The following is a 17,885-nucleotide window of genomic DNA, read 5'->3' as shown; positions in this document are numbered from 1 at the left end:
TAGACATACAGGAAGTTGCTTTAGAAATATTTATCAGGTTTTTTTGTTGTCATTTATAGCTTTCTTCTCATAGTAAAACTGAACTAACGTATTCAGAGTTACAATCCTTCGAGACTGTCGCCAACAAATATGAATAACTAACTACAATAGTAGAGAGCATGTTACAGTCAAGGTAATTTAAGTTCTCACCAAAGCATTGGCATCTTATAGCTAACAGGTGTAAATATAGGTCATAGGTTGACATATGGAGATGCCATGGCTTGATTAGAAGTCAGTAACTGACCTGAAATTGAAAATTAGAGATGAAAATTCAACATCATAGTTCAGGATGTTGCTGGTATATTTAATTTGAAGGAAATTATTAAAAGAAAAAGAAAAACACAGAGATGATCAAAATTAACTGGATGTGCTCATAAAATTCCCTGAGTTAACTAATTACTGATTCTGGTAAAATTCATGTACCCTGACAACAATAAATTATCAACAATTACACATTTAAACAATTGAATTTAACTAGAAATTGGCCACGTAGCTAAAAGACATTTACAAATGTAATCATCCAGCATTGCGACACCCAGGAAAAATACTCTTTGGAGCCCTTTAAAATCAGTATCCTGTCACATTTCTGCTCTTACTAAAATTTTCCAAATAATGATTTTTCATTTTTCAAAAAAATGATTTTTAAAAAAATCATTATATAGTTATGTCCAGGAAGTAGGGTTTTAATTAGAAGAAAATACAACTAATTAACAGAAAGTGACAACTTAAGAAAACATTAATTGATTTTTTTCTATTGGGTTGTACTGACTTAATTAACACTCATGTGAAGAACTGTTAATTCTCTTTAAAGAAAATTCTTTAAATTCTTTAATTCTCTTTACAGAGGCTTTAGCAAGTGCATATATCTCAGTAACTATCTAAGTGAGGACATGCATATAACAAAAACCCAACTCAACTAACTGAAGCAAAAAGAGGGTATGGGACTAAAATCCTCAGAATGTTACAGCTTCAAAAACAGCTTAATCCAGGAGCTCAATATTTCTTTTTACATTTATCATTTCTTTCTGCAACTAACTGGTCTCAATACCAAGGATTTTTTGTTTCAGTCAGTCCCAAATTATTTTTCTCACAAATCAGCAACTCCAGCAGAAAGAGAGCTTCTCTTTCCTAATAGTTCTAATAGTAGTCTTAGAATTGAGTCTCAGTGACCTGTGTCGGGTCACATGCCCAACCCAATAAGATGGTACTAAATAAAGCAGGACAAAGAGAATTGGTAGTTCTGGAGTGAAAAGTGCTATTCATATGGGGTGGTCAGAAAAGGCCTCTTGAATATGAGAACATTTGAAATGAAGCATGAAGATAGTGAAGGAAAACATTTGAAAAGAAGGCAAGAAGGTAAGGAGTGAGCCATGGGACTCTTCTCTGGGGGACAGAATTTGAAGTAAAGAGAATAGCAAGTGCAAAGGCCCTGAGGTAGGAGTATGCTAGGACTATTCGAGAAATAACACAGAGGACAGTATGGTGGGAGTAGAAGGAGCAAGGGGAGACTGGTAGGAACTGAGGTCAGAGGTAGCATTTTTAAGGACTCTGACTTCAAATGAAAAAGAAGGTCATTGGGAAGATAAGAGAAGATATGAAAGTGTTCTAGATGTAGAGAATGGTTCCAGAACTAAGGATACCCAGAGGTGAGAGTGCAGAAAGTGTGTTTTCAGGGCAGTGGGTAGACCAGTAGTTTGGGCTAGTGGCCTTGGGTAGGGAGTTGGAGAGTAGTGAGGTGAGATCGTGGAGGGCCTTCAATGCCAGGTTAGGTGTTCAAACTCCATTTTATCTAAGAAATGAGGAGTCACTAAAGGCTTTCAAAAATACTCAGATGTCCAACCTAGCCGAGTGACCGGCAACATTCATATTGCCCTGGTTCCATTTCCTTTCTTACAAGCTAACAGTTTGTAAAGATTCCGCTTACCAAACATAATACATTTAAATAAGTATTAATTCCTTTTGTCATGGTTATAATCAAAGCATCTTTAACTGCCAATTAATATTTTTGATTATCATAAAATAAGCATTCTCTCACTAAATTAACATAATTCTAACTCAAAGTAAGGATAAAGATAGACACAGAGGTATTTCACAGAGGTGAAATATGACTTCTGATAGGGCTTTTAAAACAAAAAGGTTATGAGACCCCTCCCCCTCCATTAGTACCCTTGAAAGACTTGCTTCTGGGACCTGAGTTTAGAGATCATGTCTGGGAAGCAGTGACCTACCTAGGCTGTGCTGCTGGAGCCTGCTGGATTTGGAGCTGGAGGGCTGCCACTGACTCACCTCCGTGTGGGCTCAAATTCACTTTGTGTTCAGTGTTTTGGCAGTTTCCCCAATTCCTCACTCCATCTGTTGATACTATTGCAGCACTGACCATCTGGTCACTACGTTAAATGCTCCTCCCTTAGGCCCCTTTGAACCAGAATTAATGCTCCATTGATTAGTTGGTAGAAGATTATTATAAAAGGAATAAGTCCTGTTCCTGATTTTTTTCTTCCTTCTTTGATTATCTCTGAGAATCAGTATTCACCTCCATGAGACCACATTACCTCATGAGGTCAGCTTTGAAGCTCATTATTTGAAATTAAAGTTTCCATACAGCAGCTTACCCATGTGGATGAAATGATATGAACACTTCAGTTATCCATCCATCCATCCATCCATCTATCCATCTATCCATTTATTCATTCAACAAACATTTATTTAGTGAGAGGCAGCAGAGCTAAGCTAACCATACACTCCAGTTAGCCCAGGACAACCCCAGCTTATTCCTACTGTTTGTTTATCATTATTATCTCAATCTCGTAAGTATCCCAGTTTGGACAATAAATTATGTGATTATGGTAAGACAAGCACAGTGTTTAAGAGCATCTTTAAAAGCATAGTGGTTAAGAACACATGGTTAAGGAGAATGCCTGTGATCAAAGTCTGGTTTCGCCACTTAATAGCTGTGTGACCTTGGGCAAGTCACTAATCTCATTATGTCTTATTTTATCCATCTGTAAAATGAGACTAACAATAGGACCTACATCCTGGAGTTATTGTGAGAATTAAAAGAGTTATTCCATATCACAAGCACTGTGAAAGTGTCAGCTATTATTGTGTAAAAACACATCCAATTCCAACCTCACAGAGATGATGATCTAGCAAACTCATGATTTTATAAAGAAAGCTTCTCATTAACACAGATACTGAAATGTTACTGTATAATACATTTCATAAATATTTTTAAACATTATAAAATATTAGTTATCAAATTACAAAGGTGGTTTGATAGGTAACAGATATATAAATAGTTCAGCCCAACTAAAAGTGGCTTCAAAAAATTAGTATTATGAAAAACAATGATGAAAATTTAAGGAATTGAATGATATTGATAAAATCTCATGCTAAAATCAATTAAATTAAAAAGAAAGTTATTCAAACCACTCCAGTAAACTATAATTGGCATACTGACAATACTGGCACAATCAACTCCAAAGTCATCGAACCTCCGAAAGAAATCTGTGTTGCTTATTTTTAATAATATGGCCTCGAAGTGGACCATTTGTCACCAAACATGGTAGACTTACCTTTTCCATTTGTCGGCATCTCACATTGTAGATGGCAACTAAAGCCGGATCCGGTAAAAGATGGGTGGTTTGTATAGCAATGATTATGAGCTAAAGTGCTGGATTATTCACAATTCAACATTCAGGAAGCGTTCTGCTCCTTAGAGAATGTGACACGTGGTCCACACTCTTCCCGTGTGTGAAAAGCACCCCCGTGATTCTTTCCTAGGAGTTAACCACAGTAAATGCACTACAGACTCTGGCAGAAGGGCTCATTCTAAAGGTGTTTGGATTTCAGTCATTTTAAATTTCTTATTATGCTTCTGATTCTTCAACACAAAGTGAATATTAAACCCTTTTGTTTTACATAATTATATTCAATCATCATATTTAACAAGACTTTATTTGTGACTTTAGCTGGGTTAATAATGTTTTTTCATTGTTAACAGTAAAGCAAATAATTAGAGGCACATCATCTAACCTACTACAGTAAAAGCACTTAGGTACTAGGCGATCTAGCGTCGGATAAATGGTTCCAGAAGGCAAGAAATATATCCAAATGATGAAAAGGGACAAGAAATAGAGAGGTATGGGGACTTCCCGGCGGTCTAGTGGTTAAGACTTCACCTTCCAATGCAGGGTGCGGGTTCGACCCCTGGTCGGGGAGCTAAGCTCCCACATGCCTCACGGCCAAAAAACCAAAACGTAAAACAGAAGCAATATTGTAACAAATTCAATAAAGACTTTAAAAATGGTCCATCAAAAAAAAAAAAAAATACTTTAAAAGAAAATAGAGAGGTAGAAATGTGTATACTTCAAAACACAGAGAAATAAAAACTAGCACTATCTAAAATATAGTCTTAAATCTCCTCTGTGTACCCAAAGTAAAATGAGTTTTATTATACCACTTAACTCAAATTTATCTTCCATTTCATTATACAGTAATTAAATGCTTATACTCAGTAATATAAGAAATGGTAATGAACCTCTTTGGAAAATTATATAGTTAAAGTGTTCCTAAATGTACAATAATTCTTCTCACCATCTCATTATTTTTCCCTTCACGTATCTCTCTTGTAATTATTTCAGTGATACTGAGTTCAATGTGAGGAAATTTATGCCTAGAATAGGTGTTCACCATCAATGTGGCTCCGCTATTACAATAGCAAGATGGAGATGTTCTGCATCTCCCAGAACATCATGTTGGATGTCTTAGCTCTATAAATACTTTGCCTTGACATTCGCATTATACCTGCTGGTCATTATCATGCCCTCATTTTCTACTTCCACATTTCAGTGACCTTCAACATTAGGTACATGCTATTCAGAAATGTTCCTCCATGGTCAGATCCTTTTCCCTTAAAAAATTTATTTTTAACAACTTTTAGCAAATCCCACCTCTCCAGCTTCCCTATAAGTCAATCAAGATTCCTTTCTGCTAATCTGCCCAAACAAGGAATAAAGTAAGAATACCTATTCGACCACGTAGCAAAAACTTTACTCCTACTGAAATGAAGGAAAATGCTTCTACCTTTATGTAACACATCCTCACATTCATTTTCTGTTTTAAGGCAGTTTTCTGGCCCAAATACTTATTTGCTTATTGATAGAAATCTTAGAATCGGAACCAGTGAGGCCGTGACTGGGAGATTAAAGCTGTATTCATAGAATCAATTTCTCCCCAGGAACAAAGTTAAAGAGGTTATAGGTGGTGATATCTGGATGCCAGGCTATGTAAGAAGGAAGAAGAATTATGACTTTCTGCAGCAGTGGAGTTCCAGAGACCCTAGGAACTGAGGTCAAAGCCCTCAGGGCTGTTAGCTCCATGGAAGAATTTAAGAGTTGAGTACGTATGAGGAAGAATCAAAACTGGGAGGCAGACATATTTTCTTGGTGAGGAATTCTTTCCATAATCAACTTCTCATCCTGTATTTTTTTTCCATGGACTTGAGCTTTAAATATTTGAAACATGTATAATTATTAGATCCTACTAATGCATGAGTTGAGGCAGTGGTGGTTGTAACAATCCCTACCAGCGTGTAAGGAAAGTCTTCATGGAAGCGAGTGGCCCTGAAGGGTGGCCTGGCCCGGTTAGGCAGGTCTTCATCATTGAGCAGCGGCCTCACGTGAGAACGTTCTGTACTGCCTTCTGTTTCTGTTTCACCCCATTAATTGTGCTAAAGGAATGCACTTGACACCTAGGCTGGGTAATCTCATTTAGCCCCAGTGGCTGCAAAAGTACTAACGCCATTAATTGAGGCATTTCAAACTGAGCCAAACGCCACACTCCACAAATGCAACAGGCCTCCCTCCTTTACTGATTATGGGCCCCCGAGGGAGTCTGTGTTCACACAGTCCAAATGTGTCCCACCAAGGCAAGAGATCTGAAAAGGAATGTATTGCTCTATTACCCTTTCAATGCCAAGGCCTTCCCTTCTCAATCCTATTCCCCTGCTGTCTCTTGACTGGTTTTGGCTCTTTCACAAAAGAAAATTAAGAGCACAAATATAAACATCAAGTTACAATACAATTTCACAAAGTGCCAAAGTTAATTTGAGCATCTGAAAATTAAAAATGACGCAGTTGCTTCTGGATAACTATCCATGGTAACTCTGCAAGAAACAGCCACAGAAAAATCCAGGTAGATCCTATCCAGGGCAGCGCTGGAAGCACTGATCTATAGGAGAAGGAGGAGGGGAAAGGGACTTACTAACATACCGAGCAGAAAGTTCACATATCTACTGGCTTCAGCAGCCTTGGCTGATGGACCATGTCATACAGAGGAATACAAACTAAAAGCACTGCTATAGAGGATTTTGAAAAATTTTGTTTTGCTTTATTTTGATTGATTTGGTGTTCTTTGGTTTCCTGGAGCTGCCCCATCGTTTTCTGCCCATTACAAGAGATACCTAAGGCCCCAATCTTATCCATAATTCTTGGACACATTGCACCCTTGTTTTGTGATAACCCAGAGTTCTCTCCCTCAAAAAGTTTTCTGGACTTAGGTTATGTAAATTGAATTGAACTTTCTGAAATGAAAGATCAAAGTCATTTCCTCTTACTTCTTTGTGGTGCTTCCTTAACTGTGAAAATTCTTAGCAGTACAGCCCCATTCAGTGTACGTGTGCTGGCAGAGAGGAGGGAGTTAAGAAAGGGCTGATGTCACCAACCACGAGGACACCTGAATCCACTCACTGTCAATAACTAAAGGAATGTGAACAGATATCCTGCACACGTGAGATAACCAAGATTCTACATCTGAGTTTAGGTGTAGCAGAAGGTTCATTTGCCATCCTCTCCTGTCACAAGTGTTTTGAGTTTTCCTTTCAATAATAATGGCTGCCGTTTGCTCAGCACTAATTTACTCGATATTAGACACCGTGCTGAATACCTAGTAAACATTATTTCATTTGATGCTGGCAAATAGTCCTATGAGAAAGCTACTATCTTTATGCATATGCCAAAAAAATAATTTCATGAAGACTTCTCTCAGAGAGAAACTTTAAACACACACACACACACACACACACACCTTTAGTCAGTCTCTCTTTCCCTGTGTCACAATTCAGTAGTCCTGGTAGCAGTAGATAAGCAAAATCAATGTAGGATGTTTTACCAATAGTCCCACCTAGAGGCAGGACGATGAATAAGCTAGAAAATATTTTTTCATGTTTCTTCCAGAAAGGCTCCATTTGATCTTGAACTTACTTTGTGTTAACGTTTTATCATTTTTCATAGTATTTTTTGCAAGCTATAGCAAAGCAAGAATGAAATGGGTCCACTAAAGATGTCAGTGAAACGATTATGGGGTTAAAACAAGAAGTGGGGCTGGTTCCCAGAACTGTCTGTTTAATCTCCAATGAGTCACTAGACATATTCCTGATAAACTTCAGAATAACCACATCAACAAAGACTCTTAAGGCCGTCTGATTTTACCATTCCTGTAGAATTTTATCTAAAGAAAAGTTTCTTTCCCTGTCAGACTTCGTATTGTTTATACATCACAATCTCTCCAGTAAGGGCCCACGACCACTCCCATCAACTTAAATATCTTCCTATTAATGTTTTTAATGGTAATCAATATTTAGCCCATGAAATGTTCGTTTGATCTACCATTGTTTAGATATTCACATTTACGATTACTCCTGTGAAGCCTCACCTCAGAGGACCAGCTGATCCCAAGGAATTACCCAGGAACTATGGATGTGTAATAATTTAGTCTTAAACCTGGATAGTTCAGTATTGGGTAAGACTTCTCTTAGCTGCATAATTGCGGAGGAGAAGATGAATGTGGAAAGATGTTAATATATCCAGGGTCATTGACACAGTTAGGACTTAAACACAGACCTGACACCAAAGCCCATGCCAGTGTATTTTTCAAAAAGTAGGCTGTGAACTGCCTGCATTACAATCACTAGGGATGCTTATCAAAAATGTAGCTTCCTGGGTCTTACCAAAGAACTGCAGAGTCAGAATCTCGCGGGTGGATACCAGGCCTCGGCATAATTATCAAGCACCCCTCTGACTGTTAACATACAGAACCGTATAGCCTCCTGATGCTGCAGGAGAATTACAGTGCACAAAAATGTGCGGGACGTGCCGCAGTGGGTACACAGGTTTCTGATGTTTCTGCTGTAATCACTGAGCAATCACAGGGTTTCACAGGTGACCCAGGTGGCCTTGGCATATTCAAGACGGGGCCAGAAAAGGAGTTTCTGTTGTCTGTGGCCATATGGAGATGAAGTTTGCGCTGTTCCCAAGTCTCCAAAGAGAATTTGGTGCACGAAAAAAAAAGAGCAGAGGTGGGCATGGAATAAAATGAGAAAGTGAATTTAACAATTTGGGGAAAGTTGAAAGGCTCATTGCAGGGCCCAGCCTACAACTGATCAAAAACAATGAGGCAGGCAAAAGATGGGAACGTGCCCCAATCCTCACCTATTTTCCTCAGGCTTCCGTGGATGTTGCCATCAGGTGATTAATTACAGCATTCCCTGTTGCGTAAATGCTTAGCAGCGACTTATGAAAACAAAAACTCTTCCAGGAGGGTAAAATGCTTCTTCTTCTAAAACAATCTGCCAAAAAAACTCACAGCTGAAAATTCAGCTCATTACATTTCCCCACTCACCACATTCTATAGAAAATTCTAAGGCATGCAGATGAGCAGGGAATTGACAACGGTGCTCAAGGCTAGAAGTACTATTCATTTGAAAAGAATGCTGTCTTGAATCAGTGGACCATTATTCCACCAGGTTTGTGTCTGGGTGATTCTAAAATGGATATGTTTTTCTTCCCCAGTCTCAGGAGGCTCAGGTGCTGAAACAATTGGCAGAGAAGCGGGAACACGAGCGAGAGGTCCTCCAGAAGGCTTTGGAGGAGAACAACAACTTCAGCAAAATGGCAGAGGAGAAGCTGATCCTGAAGATGGAACAAATTAAGGAAAACCGTGAGGCTAATCTAGCTGCTATTATTGAACGTCTGCAGGAAAAGGTAATCATAACAGAGTCCTGAGCAGATGCACGCATTCATATGCAACACAGCCAGATGAACTCTCAAATGCCCAGGCACCAGAGACTTAATCAATCTCTGCTGCAGGTGCAGAAGGCACCTAACCCCATGGGCAGGGTTTCCCGGGGTAGCATGGCCTTAGTGGGCACTGAAGCATGGTTGAGGAATGGGAGTAGGACTTAAAGCTGGAATTCTGTCAGATTTTCCAGTGGTGAGTAGATTGAGGGAGGCTGATTCCTGCTTTTCAAATGTATAACAGACTTCGGTACAAATCTTAGGAACCCATCTACTGGAAAGTATTAAATTGGAAATATTAACTATTTCATACAATCAGTAATAAATGACAATAATATATAGTAAAGTAATAAATTTAGTCTAATAATTAATATATAATATTAAATATGTAAAGGTTTTGTCAAAATATATTTGGACATATTTCCATACATTTGGAAAAACATATTTGTCAGAAAAGGGCAGAATATTTATGAACAGCGGAAAACCCATTCTCTCCATGTAGGAAAATCTACACTAAAAGCTAGGAGGGGAAGTTCATTTACTCAATTTCTGGCATCCTGGTGCCTTTCTTCTCACCAACCTGAACATATAACTATTCCCATCAGTCAGGATGAACAGTCCCGGAAATCCTCTAGAAATTGTTCTCTCAGAACTGCTGTATCTTTTACTCAGGATAATTGTGAATCAACCTTCATCTCTCATCCTAGGCCCTAAAAAAATAAAAGCAAATGGCATTGCTAGGAATGGGGCATGCTGATCTTATTCCAGGATTGGCAATTAGACCTTTAATATCCAGTGCAAGATTTATATCAATCCAAGTGATGGGATGAATTGGGAGATTAGGATTGACATATGCACACTGATATGTATAAAATAGATAACTAATAAGAACCTGCTTATAAAAAAATAAATAAAATAAAATTTTTAAAAAATTAAATTAAATTAAAAAAAGACATATCAATCCAAGGCTATCCAGGAGCATTACTGTTTTTTTAAATTACACATACTCAAACACACAACAGATCCTTCTTGATTTCAGTTGTAAAATAGTTCATAAAATTTGCATATTTAACTATTATTTCCAGAAGTGCTGGATTTTAATGGGCAATTTATGTTTCTCTGTGTATTTTTCTTCACCCACCCCTCTGGCCAGCTCCTTTTTTCTCTCTTCTCACTCTCACCCAGAATTGGTCTCCTCCCTCCATGCATACATATTTGCATACACACTTGCATGTCTACATACATGCATACATGCATACATACAGTTTGTCCTGGAAATAATCAACCTGTGGAATGCTTAATATTCCTGGCATCAAGCTGCAGAATCTCCAGGGGTGAGACTCAGGCATCCATATTTTTTTTTAACTCTCCAGATGATTCCAGTATGCAATCAGGTTTGAGAACCAGCGGTTTGTAGCCTGTTCTGATGTAAATCTCAGCTGACAGCATTTTATCCTGTGCTGAATGATGCAGCCCACATCATTTTTAGGGCCACATTTTCCCTGGAATTCCATAGCTAAAGAGACAGTTTTCAAATCTAATAGAATCTTTGACCAGTGACAGCCAAGATCTGTTATCTTCTCAGTAAAGTGGAGACACTCCTTAGAGCATACTAACTTTACTTCCATTTGTTGTATTTTAAGTACATTGTAGATTTTTTGTTGACATATGGTATATGTGTTTGTATGTACACATGTATGTATGCTTCTTCCTAAAATAAGACAGTTAGTTTTTTATTGTGACTTTTTCTGAATGAAATTACTGCAATGAAGTTAGAAATTAAAAAGAGGATCAATAATAATAATTATGCTGAAAGTGCATGAAACTGCCAATATAACATAAGCTTTTCTGGAATCTCCCACATCAAAAGATGATTATTACTGAAATGACATCTATTAGTGAGATAGTCATGAGGCGACCACACTAAGTGCCCACCATTTTGACAGCCCTCACTGGCCCTACCGATTAGCCAAGAGATGTGATACAATTCCACGTGAGCTTTTGCAGCGATCTGCCTACCACCCAGCCCTCAGTCCCCCTCCTCTTCAATTAATCAAATTGAGCATTTGAGCAGAGCATGTCCCTTGATGGTGGCTATGATGGTATCCTCAGTGTCATTCACTGATGAATTCCCACAGACCTCTCAGAGTTCCAGCCATGTTAGAACAAAGTCTTTAGATAAGACTGAAAGCCTAAAGCAAAATCAATGCTGGTTGCACTTTAGAACCTACTGAAGAGCTCTTTAAAATGAGAGCTTCTGATGTAGCTGTCTGGGGCGGAACCCAGAGATCAGCATTATTTTTAAAGCTTACCCATAGGCACTCATATTTAGCCAGGGTTGAGAAGCACTGAGTTAAAGGCTTCTTAAATATGTTTTCTTATGTTTTCATAAATGATATTTAAATCTTTTTTATTTTTTGTTCCGTAAACGTGTTCCTTCTTCCTTCAACAATGTTACACTCTTTTTTTTAACATATATTACTATTCATTTATTGAATAAATGAGCACCTATAAAAATATAAAAGCACTAACATGTGAGTAATATGTGGGCAGGTACTGTGTCTATATTATTCACCACTGAACACACAGTGCCTAAAATGTGGAAGAACTCAACAAATATTTTTGAATACATACATACATACATACATACATAATTCAGTTCATGATCCCTCTTCTCTCTCTATTCTATTCCCAGGATTCCTTATGCCTCTCACAATTTCTACTGTCTCCTATATGAGAACATACCCTATGATTATTAGTTTATTAATCATTCAGTTAATAATTATTAATGATAAATGTAGTTGTGATGATGATGATACATTTACTGAACACATGACACATATTAGCTTTGTGCTCAGTACAATTTTGAATGTTACACTGTTTTTAAATTTCCTTAGCACTTCATCTCAACACTCCAACTTATCATATAGAAAAGAATCAAATGAAGAGGGTGTGAGAAAAAAGATGCCTGTGCCACAAAGACCTGCATTAGGCTGATCTGTTTCAGTCACTCAAATTGAGTGACATAAATAGTCACGCTCAGGGCTCAAAATCGTAGTCTATGGATTATGATTGACACTGTGGTAAAATTAAAAATGTTATTATTCTTGGAGTTTCTATTTCTAAAAAATAGAAAGAGACAGACAGAGAGAGAGGAAACACCTATTCTCACCATACAGAAAGGATAAGAGACACGTTCTCCTTCTCCCACGTGTCCTTCTTCCCCTAACCCACTAGACAGTATCCCACAGAAAATTCACCACCTGACCCATTTGGAACCCTGGGTAGTAGCAGCTCTCTTATCAAACCCAACCAGGAACTGTAGTGAGTAGTTAATTTCGAAAAATCAGTTAAAGCAGGTATAATCATTTTGACAATAGATACATTCATTAAACATATACCTTTAACATCAAACATTTAAATGTACTTCCAATGACAACCTTTGAATGTGGACCAGGACCTGTCTGAGAAATGGATCAGTAAATTGGAGTTCCATGTCCTTCTCTTTCCTTGCGTTAGCCACACCTATATCACATTAGCTATGATTTACAGTTTCCTTTTTTTTAATTGCGTGAAGGCTAAAGACATATGCAAAATAATCTGGATATAGAAAGGATAAAAAATGTTTTTTCTTCAGGGAGTAACATTCTGTGATTCTTTTTCTAAGAGATGATTTTGATGATATATAACTCTTTAGATAGAGATTTCAACCATTATCAATTTCCGTCTGTTGTAACCGTTCATTCTTCTCATCTGACTTTTTTTCTTTATCATTCTGATTCACGAATGCTACTTGTGTAACTATTTCCTATGGAATATGTCTGATAAATGAATAATGAAAGGAAAAAGAGGATTAAACTAGCTTTCACTGATTTCTCACCATAGGCCAGGCATTTGACACATACTATGGAATTTAATCCAAACCACAGCCCTAGAAGGAAATACTGTTATCAACCCCATTTCACATCTAAGGAACCTGGTCCTTAGAGAGGTTAAGCCATTTGGCCAAGGTTACAAAGCTAAGCAGATGGCAGAGTCTCGGTTTGAACCCATGTCTTTTTGACTCCAAACTTTTATACTAGGCTAAAGCTGTAACTTTGGCCATCCTCAAACACTGCATAGTAAGCAGACTTGGCAACGGCATTGGATGTTGATAGTGCCCCCATGACCAGCGTCATCTTCGTGTATGACAATGTGCTTTCCTGCACTCCCGACTCACTCCTGACCCCTCTTTTGTACTGCAAGCTCATAGTTATTAGTAAAAAGAAGGATTCTGATGATGTTGAATCTCATCTTGCATTTAAATACTCATATAATAGGATTTCATGGATTGGAATTGATACCCTAGGTCATCTAGTTCAAGCCGCTTGTTTAGATTTGATACCTAGTGAGGTGAAGGGGATATTAAAAGGTAAAGTAAAAGAAGGACCTCATATTTCTTCGCTTCCAGTACAGAAATCTCTCTAATAACATTTTCTCCGAGAATCAGAATTTTTTCCTAAAACCATCTCTTACACATTTTTGCATATCAAAAGAATAGTTGCATACAGGTGCTTAAGCACTATTATATTGATGGGAGCAAGAGAGTAAATTGTAGAGAACATTGTAAATTTAGATCTGCTTCACTCTAACCCAGCGTGTCTGACAGTGCCTGGCAAATATTAGAAGCTCAATAATGAAATGAATATTATCAAAGAATGGACTTGACCTCTTGATGCGCTTTCTCAGAGTATCACAACTTCCTCAGTAACCTCTTACTCAAGGTCTGACAATTGCCAACATTTTGATGATTAAAAAAAAAAGAGATTATGTTGAAAATTACATGCCCCCTGCATATCTGCCTTTGATTCTCCCACATTTTTATACAAAATCACATTACAATTTTGAGGATATATTTGATGATTTGAACGTAAGGTTTTCAAATAATAGATTTACTAAAATACCTGAAAATAAACAATATTTTTCCCAGAAGCTCAGCATTTATTTAAATTTCCTTTTTTTTTCATGTTATCTCAAGCTCACAGATTATATTTGTTCTTTCCTATGGCAAAATCCATTTCTTTGCAACTAATTTTGAGCTGAATAAGAAGTGTGCTCCAAAGTAGCCTAATAATACTGATTATAATCTTTCCTTTTGAGTTTATATGAATCTTTAGACTTGAGGCTGGTTTTTTTCCTAACATAGTGATGGTCTGGGCTTTCTCTCAATTTTTGTCAGAGCTCAGGTCTTACTAATTAGTTTCTTTCTGCATGAGAAAAAGATTTTATGGCATCTTTTTCCTCACCATAGCAGAACAAAAAGAAAGAAGAGTCAGCTGCATTCATGCTAGTTCCCCTGTGACATTTCCAAACAGGACATGATTTCTCTATACATACTTTTTCCCTCTTCTCTTCATGGCTTTTGAATAATGACAAAAAGCTCATTTAAACCAATTAAATAAAATTGCTTTTAAACTCTTTCTCTAGAATCAACTTCCTGTTTACTCTAACTCTGTACCTTTGAAGGAAATGTAGGGCTGTACATGCCTTTCTCTCCCAGAACCTACATTTGAAAAGACACCTTTTTCCACACAACTATAAAATTTTCCCCTCACGTTCACATTGAGGCTACATAGCAGTGGTTGAACGGGGGCTGCATAGCCAGGCTCCCTGGGTTGGAGTCTCAGCTCTGCTGCTCGTTAGTTTTGTGATCTTGGGCAAGTGACTTAGCCTTTCTGTGCCTCAGTTTCTTCATCTGTAAAATGGGCACCAGAATAAAGCCTCCATCACAGGATTGTTTCGAGGATCAAGGAAATTAATACAGGTAAAATCTGTACCTATGCAGAACTGGTACATATTAAGTGCCGAATAAATGCTTCGTATTATAAGGAACCTATAAGCAGAGACTCCTTGAGATTAATAGAGCTTAATGATAAGATTTACTTTATAGCTGGTCAAGATCATTGCCTCTGAACTAAAGGAATCTATAGAGCAGCAGTCCCCAACATTTTGGCACCAGGGACTGGTTTCGTGGAAGACAATTTTTCCACGGATCCGGGGCGGGGGGTGGAGAATGGTTTTGGGATGATTCGAGTGCATTACATTTATTGTGCACTTTATTTCTATTATTATTACATTGTAATATATAATGAAATAATTATACAACTCACCATAATGCAGAATCAGTGGGAGCCCTGAGCTTGTTTTCCTGCAACTAGATGGTTCCATCTGGGGGTGATGGGAGACAGTGACACCCGAAGTGTGTTGCTTGTGTCCAGTCTATTCTGTAAGATGCAGCTTAATTGTCACTTGCCACTCACTCATAGGGTTTTGATATGAGTCTGCAAGCAGTTGATTTATTATGGTCTCTGTGCAGTCAAACCTGTCCGCTAATGATAAGCTGTATTTGCAGCCGCTCCCCAGCGCTAGCATCACTGCCTCAGCTCCACCTCAGATCATCAGGCATTAGATGCTCATAAGGAGAGCGCAGCCTAGATCCCTCGCATGCGCAATTCACAGTAGGGTTCGCGCTCCTATGGGAATCTAATGCCCCCGCTGATATGACGGGAGGCAGAGCTCAGGCGGTAACTCAAGCCATGGGGAGCAGCTGTAAATACAGATGAAGCTTCGCTCGCTCGCCTGTTACTCACTTCCTGCTGTGCAGCCCGGTTCCTAACATGCCACGGACCAGTACCTGTCTGTGGCCTGGGGGTTGGGGACCCCTGCTATAGAGCCACAAGAAATTTCTGGAGCTGCAGGGGAAAAAAAATAGCAATATAAATAATATTCTAAATAGAAAAATAAATAATACTAATAACAATTAATATTTTAAAAATTCAATTTCAATTTAACACCCACTTATTTATCACCTATGATAGGCAAGCCCATGTGCTTATAATCATCCAAGGCAGAACTGTGTACTAAAAATAGAATTCCACCTTTCCTATCAGTTCCCTTCTCAGAGAGTTTAGTTCCCAAATCAAGTTTAGTGCCCCAGATCCTCATGTAAATAAACATCTATTGATCATGCACTATGTACAAGAGAACCTGCTGGGCCCTGCAAGTGGAACAACAGTGAGAAAATGCAGCCCTGGCCCTCAGCGAGCTTCTAAATAAGCATCTGCCTAAGAGAGCTGATGAGATAAGAACAGAAATGACCAAAGCACAAGTTAGAATAAAACGGCTGCCACATAAAAAGGGAAGATTAATGCAGGTTTTCAAATGGAAAGTGAGATAGTTTTCAGTCTCATGAAAGTCTTCACGGAGAAAGAGGCAACCGCTACAGGGATTAAAGAGTCTGTTTACTTACTATCCTGGTGGATGGAGCTGGAAGACTAGGAAACTCAAGCATTGAAAAGTGCATGAAAAGACAATTCCGTTAAACCGAGAAATCAAGCAGGCGTAGGATAAGGGTGGAGGGTAAGACTGGAGAGGTCATTTGGACTCAAGTTTTGAAAGACCTTGACTAAGGGGTTAAGAATTTAGGAAGTATACAAAAAGTCTTGTCCCTGCATCTTATCCTCCCAAAGTGTCCACTGGCAATTATAAATCCCTTAAAATGTTAGGGAAAAGGAAAAACACCGTTCAGAATGATAGAGAAGACAGTATGATATTTTATTGCTATTCTCTGGATTTATACAGTAATTCTAATAGTCAAAATTCTCCTAATCAAAAAATTAAAAAATTTTTTTAAATTCTCTTAATCATATGTTCTTTTGTTCATCATTTTAGTCAAATACAGTGATAAAATTTTTTTAGACACTATTAGTCTTCTATGATCTCCTGTAATGTGACCCTTATTGGGTTCCACGTTTTCCTTTCTTTGAAATGAGAACATTTCCTAACGGTAGAAGCAAAAGAGGGTTACTTCCGGTCAAGCGCATAGTAGCCAAATTAGTGGGCTGGCCCTCCTAGTTCTCTGTGGACCAGGCGAGGCTCCTGATGTCTCATCTCCCTTCGGTGTTTTTCAGGAGAGGCATGCTGCGGAGGTGCGCAGGAACAAGGAACTCCAGGTCGAACTGTCTGGCTGAAGCGACGGAGGGTATGGCACGCCCCACCATTAGTAAAATCCCCCTGCCTATATTATAATGGATCATGCGATATCAGTATGGGAAATGTATGACATGGTTTAAAAAGAACTCATTATAAAAAACAAAAAACAGAATCAAAAATAAAAAAAAATAAATCAATGCGGTCTCTTTGCAGAATGTTTTGCTTGATGTTTAAAAAATACCTTGGATCTTATTTTGTAAATACTTACATTTTTGTTAAAAAATACAAGTATTGCATTATGCAAGTTATTTCATAATCTTACATGTCCTGTAACAGGCTTTTGATGTTGTGTCTTTCCACTCAAGTGAATTTGCTAGGTCTGTTCTTTTTGAAGCTCCCCATGTCTGACTCCATTCCCTGCCCTTTTCATTCCAACAGAAAAATGAGGTCAATAGACAGTCTTTGGTGCTAGAAACCCACCATTGCCTACTGACCTAGACAGCTTGGTAATCTCTGAACTTGACTGAGACCATACCTAGATCACAGGTATTACAACTCCACACAAATCACCACGTTTGTCCGCTCATAATCTACTAACTGCCTAGGAACTACAAAACCAGGCTAAGAAAAACCACGACTCGTAGCATTTACTTCTGCTTCTACTGGATTATGTGCTACAAATGTGCTTTGGCTTTAGAAAGGGATGGATGAAAAAGACAGATCTGAGATCAATCTGGGTAGAAGCAAAAAGCTGAACCTTTTAAAGTGCTGAACACAGATCCTAACCCAAATGGTTCAAGC

The 17,885-nt window shown here is 38.2% G+C and overlaps 1 protein-coding gene across 1 annotated transcript in view; it reads left to right on the top strand.

Annotated features, from left to right (window-relative positions):
- Window positions 1–17,122, top strand: part of STMN2 (stathmin 2) — a 49,377-nt gene extending 32,255 nt beyond the window's left edge. Inside the window, exons 4-5 of the mRNA XM_059901576.1 lie at window positions 8,889–9,080; window positions 17,063–17,122. Of these exons, the coding sequence (XP_059757559.1) occupies window positions 8,889–9,080; window positions 17,063–17,122 (252 nt within the window). The remainder of the gene's footprint in view (window positions 1–8,888; window positions 9,081–17,062) is intronic.
- The last annotated feature ends 763 nt before the right edge of the window (window positions 17,123–17,885 follow it).

Source organism: Balaenoptera ricei, chromosome 17 (assembly GCF_028023285.1).
Source record: "Balaenoptera ricei isolate mBalRic1 chromosome 17, mBalRic1.hap2, whole genome shotgun sequence".
NCBI lineage: Eukaryota > Metazoa > Chordata > Mammalia > Artiodactyla > Balaenopteridae > Balaenoptera > Balaenoptera ricei.
This window is presented reverse-complemented; position numbering and strand designations above follow the sequence as displayed.